At 40.6% G+C, this 9,231-nt stretch overlaps 1 protein-coding gene across 2 annotated transcripts in view; it reads right to left on the bottom strand.

Annotated features, from left to right (window-relative positions):
• Positions 1-260: 260 nt before the first annotated feature.
• PRSS23 (serine protease 23) overlaps positions 261-9,231 on the bottom strand; it is a 91,246-nt gene continuing 82,275 nt past the window's right edge. For both annotated transcript variants that reach the window (XM_073612951.1, XM_073612950.1), the window contains exon 2: positions 261-8,354. In XM_073612951.1, the coding sequence (XP_073469052.1) occupies positions 7,211-8,338 (1,128 nt within the window). In that variant the 5' untranslated portion in view covers positions 8,339-8,354 and the 3' untranslated portion in view covers positions 261-7,210. The remainder of the gene's footprint in view (positions 8,355-9,231) is intronic.

The raw sequence follows: 9,231 nt of genomic DNA, 5'->3' as shown, positions 1-9,231 counted from the left end.
CGGAATTGTGTACACGGAATTTCCGACAACGGATTTTGTTGTCGGAAAATTTGAGAACCAGCTCTCAAATTTTTGTTGTCGGAAATTCCGACAAAAAATGTCCGATGGAGCCTACACACGGTCAGAATTTCCGACAACAAGCTCCCATCGAACATTTGTTGTTGGAAATTCTGATCGTTTGTACGCTGCATAAGTGTGGAAAATTGATAAAATCTGTAAAAAAGAAATAAACTAAAATGATCGGACAACAGATGACACACTTGTTTAGTCTCAGTTCATTTTTTTTTTTCCAGTGATGTACATTCAGAAGAGTTGAAGTCACCTTTTACATCATGAATAAGAAAAGCAGAAAAGAAATATTATTGCCATAGCTCAACAACCTGTGAAGCCCCGTAATATTGGCCTCCTGGTCTTCAATTTCTTCTTGCACAATTGTTAAAAACATCTCAGATACAGTGAAGGAAAAAAGTATTTGATCCCCCGCTGATTTTGTACGTTTGCCCACTGACAACAAAATGATCAGTCTATAATTTTAATGGTAGGTTTATTTTAACAGCGAGGGACGGAATAAAAACAAAAATATCCAGAAAAACACATTTCAAAAAAGTTATAAATTAATTTGCATTTTAACCACTTCAGCCCCGGAAGATTTGGCTGCTGAATGACCAGGACATTTTTTGCGATTCGGCACTGCATCGGTTTATCTGACAAGTGCGCAGTCATGCGGCGTTGCACCCAAAGTTGATGTCCTTTTTTCCCCACAAATAGAGCTTTCTTTTGGTGGTATTTGATCATCTCTGCGGTTTTTATCTTTTGCGCTGTAAACAAAAAAAGACTGACAACTTTGAAAAAAACATAATATTTTGTACTTTTTGCTATAATAAATATCCCCATTTTTTTTTTAAAAAAAGCTAATTTTTTCTCAGTTTAGGCCGGTATGTATTCTTCTACATATTTTTGGTAATAAAACTTGCAATAAGCATATATTGATTGGTTTGCGCAAAAGTTATAGCGTCTACAAAATAGGGGATAGATCTATATCATTTTTATTATTATTTTTTTTTTTTACTAGTAATGGCGGTGATCTGTGATTTTTATTGGGACTGCGACACTATGGCGGACACATCGGATGCTTTTGACACATTTTTGGGACTACTGGCATTTATACAGCGATCAGTGCTATAAAAATGCACTGATTATTGTAAAAATGTCACTGACAAGGAAGGGGTTAAACACTAGTGGGCGATCAAGGGGTTAACTGTGTTCCCTCTCTGTGTTCTAACTGAAGGGGGGAGGGGACTGTCTAGGGGAGATGACAGATCGCTGTTCATACTTTGTATGAACAGACAATCAGTCTCATCTCCCCTCAGAGAACCTAAAACTGTGTGTTTACACACACAGATCCCGTTTCTCTGTGTGTCACGAGCAATCGCGGAGGCCCGCACTCGCATCAGCTCTGGGGGTGCCTAGGGGGTGGCCTAGTGGCCACAGGGTGAAGCGACATTACATAATGTCGTTTTGCCCAGCCGTGCCATTCTGCCTCAGTAAAACTGCGGCGGCTGGTCGGCACATGGTTAATGAGTGAAATTTGACCCCTTCACAAAACATGACTTAGTACTTGGTGGCAAAAGCCTTGTTGGCAATCACAGAGGTCAGATGTTTCTTGTAGTTGGCCACCAGGTTTGCACACATCTCAGGAGGGATTTTGTCCCACTCCTCTCCAAGTCATTAAGGTTTTGAAGCTGACATTTGGTAACTCGAACCTTCAACTCCCTCCACATATTTTCTATGGGATTAAGGTCTGGAGACTGGTTAGGCCACTCCAGGACCCTAATGTGCTTCTTCTTGAGACACTCTTTTGTTGCATTGGCCTTGTGTTTTGGGTCATTGTCATGCTGGAATACCCATCCAAGACCCATTTTCAATGCCCTGGCTGGAGGAAGGAGGTTCTAACCCAAGATTTGACAGTACATGGCCCTGTCCACCATCTCTTTGATGCAGTGAAGGTGTCCTGTCCCCTTAGCAGAAAAACACCCCCAAAGCATAATGTTTCCACCTCCATGTTTGATGGTGGGGATGGTGTTCTTAGGGTCATAGGCAGCATTCGTCCTCCTCCAAACACAGTGAATTTAGTTGATGCCAAAGAGCTAGATTTAGGTCTAATTTGACCACAACACGTTCACCCAGTTCTCCTCTGAAGCATTCAGATGTTCATTAGCAAACTTCAGACAGGCCTGTACATGTGCTTTCTTGAGCAGGGGGACATAGCGGGCGCTGAAGTATTTCAGTCCTTCACGGCATAGTGTGTTACCAATTGTTTCTTGGTGACTATGGTTCCAGCTACCTTAAGATCATTGACAAGATTCTCCCATGTAGTTCTGGACTGATTCCTCACCGTTCTCACGATCATTGAGACTCCACAAGTTGAGATCTTGCATGGAGGCCCAGACCGAGGGAGATTGACAGTTATTTTGTGTTTCTTCCATTTGTGAATATTCGCACCAACTGTTGTCACCCTCTTACCAAACTGCTTGGCGATGGTCTTGTAGCCCATTCCAGTCTTGTGTAGGTCAACAATCTTGTCCCTGACATCCTTGGACAGCTCTTTGGTCTTGGCCATGGTGGAGAGATTGGAATCTGACTGATTGCCTCGGTGGACAGGTGTCTTTTATACAGGTAACAAGCTGAGATTAGGAGCACTCCTTTTAAGAGAGTGTTTCTAATCTCAGCTCCTTACCTGTATAGAAGACACCTGAGAGCCAGAAATCTTGCTGATTGATAGGGGAAAAAATACTTATTTCAATCATTAAAATGCAAATCAATTTATAACTTTTTTAAAATGCGTTTTTCTTGATATTTTTGTTGTTATTCTGTCTCTCACTGTTACAATAAACCTACCATTAAAATTCTAGACTGATCATTTCTTTGTCAGTGGGCAAACGTACAAAATCAGCAGGGGATCAAATACTTTTTTCCATCACTTTAAATATTGTGGACTTCCTTTTAGGCAACACAAATGAGTACTGTCCATTATATTTTTTATTATTTGCAGTAACAGTTACATTTTGAACACAAGCTTTTGGGGCCTACCACTTCTCCGCCCAAGCAGTATCTCATTTCTCCTTAAGAACTACTTAAAATGAAATTAAATATAAATACATTTTGCAATTCACTTATTTACCTATTCTATAGTGTTTTAAAACGAATGATGGCTGTGCCCAAATCCAGAGACACCCATTAGCACCTAAAGTGTTGCCAACATATTCACCAGCCAAAAGAAAAGGAGCCCAACTTGTGAATTGTGATTTCAACCTAATACAGGCGGTCCCCTGGTTACAAACAAGGTAGGGTCTGTACGTTCGTTCTTAAGTTGAATCTGTTTGTAAGTCGGAACAGGTACATTTTTTAAGTGTAAATCCAGCCAAAAAAACTATTTTAGGCTTTTTGAATAGCATAGGAAAGGTTTAACGCCCCTGTAATGTTTGTTTTGCTGTCTGTGCCCCTGTTCAGAAGATTTCACCTCACTTTCTGTCCTAATGACAATTGGATTTGGAAAACATTGGAAACAAGGATTGGTGATAAAGCATCAGTGGAAACACCTTTTCCCATTATAACGATTACAGGAGTGAATTTCCCTTCCTAGGGGTAGATTTCCTCCCACTTCCCGTTGTCTCCCTCTGTAAGTAGGAGTCGTTTGTAAGTCGGATGTTTGTATCTAGCGGACTGCCTGTATCTAAAATAAGATTTTCATAGCCCATCGCTGCCAAATTGGCATGATTCTCTACTGAATCTACACAGAACTTGGGGTCCAAATTTCTTAGAAGGTTCAGCACCATTGTTCTAGACCAGAGGTCTCCAAAATTTCTAAATAAATTGCCAGTTTACTGTTCTTCAGACTTTAGAGGGGCCAGACTGTGGCCAGTGGCAGTAAAAATTTACCCAGCTTCAGTGGGAGTAAGTAATGTCTCAGGCTTGATGGTCAGTGGGGTAAACAAATTACATAGCACCCGTGGTCAGTAGGAGGAGGAACTGTGACGCACCATCTGTGTCATTGAGAAGAATTATACCCCATTGTTGGTGTCAGTAGAAGGAATAGTGTTCCATTGTTTATATTGCTGGAAGAAACTATGCCCCACTATTGGTGTCAGTGGGAAGATCAGTGGCCCAAGGGCTGAACAGAAGCAACCAAAGGGCCTCAGTTTGGAGGCCACTGTCCTAGACAATAAGGAATATATGGGGGAACAGTAGACTGAAATTCAACATTAGCTTGCTATTATGTAGGACAGAACTAAAGTAAATAAATCACACCGACAATGGTGTAAACTACTGGAAGCTAATAAAAAAGCACCATAATCCCAAAGGGATGAAAAATTGCTACAAAAGACTAGAGAACATGTTGTACACTTAAAGTGGAATTAAACCTAAACAATCATACATTTACGGCATGGCTCTGGCCCGTGACAATGTGACTCCCGTGCACATGTGTGAGAGTGACTTCATCATGACCCAGCCAAGCAAGCAAGCAAACAGTCCAAACCCGGAAGGAAGACCTGGAGAAGATGGAAGCATCCGTGTCAGATGGGAGCACTGACACAGCAGTGCTGGAGGTGATCACTTGCTAGGTAAGTCTGCCATAATGTGCTAGCATGCTGTGCATATCAGCAAAGTATGGCACAATGCCTCCATCCATGGAATTTGAGGCCAGCTGTGACTACCTGATGTCTCACAGCCACACTACTGTGGGGAAAAGTGATCCTTGCCTAAACTGAGGAAGTAGAAGTGGGTACTGACAAAAAAGGGTATTTACCGCCCCCAAAAAAGCTGCAACTCAGTTAGAGGTCCTGGGATGAGGGATAGAATGAACAGTACTTCACATTTTAGGTGAAGTTCCACTTTAAAGAACGAGTTCATCAACAATTGGAATATATTCAATTTAAGACTCTGCCTGATTACCTTTCAGCTTGTTAAAGGTAATTGAGAGACCTTGCAAATCAGAGCTGATAGTGATCTTCTGGGAAAATGGCTGATTGGAGGGGAACATTCTTTAAAGTCTGCAGGCAACTTTACATTTTGTGAGTGGTTAATATCATGGGCCTTATATCATCTATTAAAGTTGCATGTGCAGTATGGTTCTCACCAAAAGAAGTTCACTTTGTTAATTATTTAGATAAGAATTGTTATGTCATATTAACTAAATGCAGAATTATTTAGGGTCAACATATTTTCTAGTATTTTACATAGAGGACTGTACAACCTATTACATCAGTAGCCATCTGTTTATGTTGCAGCAGTCTACCCCATGCATAAATATGTGTGAAAGCTATGAAGAAATAAAATATTTGTAAAACAAAAAGGAATACTCGCCTTCCTGTTGCAACATTACTGGGCCTTCTCTTGGAATTCTGGGAAACCTAAGGATCCCATATCTTGTGAGAAGACACGTCTATATTCAACAGTTAGGATGGCTGATGCAGCTGATGATTACCACATCTGTGCCTCCACATGATCCCTTTTGTTTTCCCCTACATGAGACATTTAACCAGATAAGTTAGATTTGACCACACCTATGTTGGCCAACTGAAACCAAAAGTAAGGCTGGTTGTCCACCAATATTTTTTTTTTTTTGAGTGGTTTGGGTTTGAATCACCCACTGGCAACTTATTTTGGAGACTCAAGGAGCACGACCTTATATCCTTGCCAGATGCCTTGGCTAATATACCCAGTAGCACACAGAAAGCGAGTTTCAATTACTACTTGGTATAATATGAGATTCGAAAAGCTCTATTGGCAAGTTGGAGACCTCACTACAATGGCTGCAGATATCAGTTGTGAATATAGGATGGAGGGATCTTGCAACCGGAGTCCCCAAAACATAGGTGAAGTTTGAAGTTTTTAGCCCAACTAGCCATAATATATTATTTTAGGCTAACCCTAAAGAAAAACATTACATTGCACATTTAGGGCTATATTCTCCTCTCTCCACCAGCACGTAGTAACCTTTCTTTTACTCCCCTGCCCCTTCACACCAAAGGAAATACTTGGTACTTCTGGGTATGATGGAGCATGTGACTTACTCCATGTGGCAGTGCTGGACCAATCTCCAAGCTGTCACACGGGGAGTTCATAGCCCTACATAAGCTATAACTTTTGTAGCTTGCACAGGACTTTCCTTTCCTGAACAGGTAGCGGGGAAGCAAAAGGTGGGTATGTGCTGCTGAAGAGGCCTACATTAAAGTGGTCCTGTTGTTTAGCCCTGCACAGCTTGAAGGATAACTGCCCTTGACAACCATTTCCAAGATAAATTAATTTAAGCTATTGTCTTCAATTTATACTAGCTGTCTCAGTTTAGACAACTGAAAAAAACAGCAGTGGAGTGCTTCTCTGGTTGCGATAGGACAGTTTGGAACTGTCTCAAGAGACAACTTCGCTTAAAGTAGACAATCTGTAGCTGAGAGGAAATACTTGCGACAACTTTGTAATATCTTATTTACACAGCCATTTCTACAAGATACGCAGTGCCAACTTTATCCCTTTTATCATCCTGTACATTAAAAATGTTGCTCTCTAAATGAGTTCTACTAAAAAACTTTCTTGTTTGACATCTTAATAATACATTTTAGTTTCCATCTGCATATTTTGTACATCCTGAGATTAAAAGCTACTTTAGGGGAAAAAAATACAGTTGCTCATCCACAGCAGTAATCAAACCTCAGTACGGAAATAGTAATTTAAAAGAGACGAGTATTTTCAATTCTATTTTAGAGTTGGAAAGTGCAGTTTATGTATTGTGCGGCAAGCTGTCACCATCAAATGACTTTCTGTATCTTCAATGTCTTATATTCTAAAAGAAGAAGTCCACCAATCAATATTGCAGGTTGGCGTAACAATGCTGGTTAATTATGCCAATGCCCAGTAAGAAACAAAAACAAACTTAAGAGGCAAAAGCAAAAATCCATCATTCTGTAAAATATATTAACATCTCTTATCAACAGCTGTCTTGTGCAACCGTTGAGCTTATTAGTATCTGTGAAGTATAAAGATCTATGTGTGCATTGTGCCTCAGTGTTTCACTCCAGTCTTCCTTGACAACACCTCAAACAATGGATTCATTTAACCGTTTGGTGGATTGCTTTAGCAATGTCTCTTTTTGTTCATATTTGGCCTTTCTTGAAATTATAAGACAGTCACTCCAAAGTATTTGGACTGGGAATCAGCCATCCTGACAATCTATATAGTTTCCCTTTATCCAGAAACATATCTGGGCATACTTAAGGGGTGTGATGCGCACAGCGACATTAAAATCCTGTTTGTCACCATTTTTGTCAACCCACTGGTGCCCGGAGAATATTCCAATAATTTTTCGCTCCCACTTTTGCTTATCTCTCCGCCACATTCTGACATAGACTCCAGATCCGCTGGCACCAGGTTGGGCATCGCATTGTTGGTATAGAAGGTCATACGTTTCGTCCTTAACTTCGCAGAACCTGTACACGAGGTCTCCTGGTCTGTCATTGTCAAAGCCAGAGAAGTGGATTCGGTGACTAGGCAATTGGCGACCTGTAGGACTTACTCCGATCATCATGAACTGTCTTTTATGTTGCTTTTTGAGCTCTAACAAAGCATAGTCATAATCCATGCCAATATCATTAGCATTACCTTTAATCCAACCTTTTGGGACATGTGTCTTTTTCACCCGAATCCACTGGAACTTCATTTTATCACCTGTTCCCGAATATGTGTGGTTGAAACCTTTGCGTCCATCTTTTACTCTTGGCTTTAAGAAGCCCACTCTGAGCTTCTGTGCTCCTTTAACGTAGCTTTTACCATCATGGATACAATGGGCTGCTGTAAGGACGTGTTTTTCAGCCACCAAAGTACCTGTACAGCCTGTGGATAACTTTACTGATGTTGAGAAAGGATAATTAAGTAAGAAGTTCTTTCCATATATGCTAAATCTAGTGTCATGACCATAGATCTGCCTCTTCTGACGGGATTTGCCTGCTCCGTTTCTAGTCCCGGCTTTGGTGCCAAGAACGAAGATGCCTACTTCAGTCAGCGTGCGGCTCCCATTGGCATAGAGGGTTTCATATGCCATGTTCTCTTTCAGGTCCTCAACCGTTGGTGTTGGGAAATGTTTGTGGCAATCAGGACCGCAGGAACATGGCACATCTAGCCTTGGTGCCGCATCAAAGTGAGGCTCCTCCAAGCCAGTTGTAGACTCAGGAACAATGACGGGGACTTTATAGGTTGGCCAAGTCGGTTTCGTATTAGTACCTTGAAGTTGCACACATGGCACTAACAACAGGAGGACCCAAACCGTGGACACTTTACTTGCCATCTTTATTTCTTTCAATCTGCAAGAGAGAAAAACAAAGAGGAAAAATGTTAAAATGTATGGCTTCAATTGTTTTCTTTTTTATTCCACTTTTTTCAATTAGTGATTTTGCAGAGACTACTACCTGTCCTAGGGTGACAACACGCACTCTTGTTTTAGCTCACAATAGGAAGTTATGAGCTCACTGGTTTTTTTGCAGGATCAAAGGGTTTTTTTTTTTTATTTTTTTTTGCATTTATCAAACAGATACATCAAAATGCTATCAATTATATATTTAGCAGACTTAAAGAGAGCAAATAAAATAACTTTATCATTATGCTTTACCTATAACTGAACATTACAAAAATGCTGGTAGAGATGGAAAGCAAGCCAGTGAAAAAGCACGCATGTACAGTGCCTTGAAAAAGTATTCACAACCCTTGAAATTTTCCACTATTTGTCATGTTACAGCCAAAAACCTAGATGTATTTTATTGGGATTTTATGTGATAGACCAACACAAAGTGGCACATAATTGTGAAGTGAAAAGAAAATGATGAATGATTTTCAACATTTTTTACAAATAGATATCTGGAAAGTGTGAGGTGCATTTGTATTCAGCCCACCTGAGTCAATACCTTGTAGAACCACCTTTCCCTGCATTTACAGCTGCAAGTCTTTTTGGGGATGTCTCTACCAGCTTTGCACATCTAGCGAGTGAAATTTTTGCCCATTCTTCTTTGCAAGGTAGCTCAAGCTCTGTCAGATTAGATGGAGAGCGTCTGTGAACAGCAATTTTCAAGTCTTGCCACAGATTCGCAATTGGATTTAGGTCTGGACTGTGACTGGGCCATTCTAACACATGAATATGCTTTGATTTAAACCATCCCATTGTAGCTCTGGCTGTATGTTTAGGGT

Source organism: Aquarana catesbeiana, linkage group LG02 (assembly GCF_042186555.1).
Source record: "Aquarana catesbeiana isolate 2022-GZ linkage group LG02, ASM4218655v1, whole genome shotgun sequence".
Classification (NCBI taxonomy): Eukaryota; Metazoa; Chordata; class Amphibia; order Anura; family Ranidae; genus Aquarana; species Aquarana catesbeiana.
This window is presented reverse-complemented; position numbering and strand designations above follow the sequence as displayed.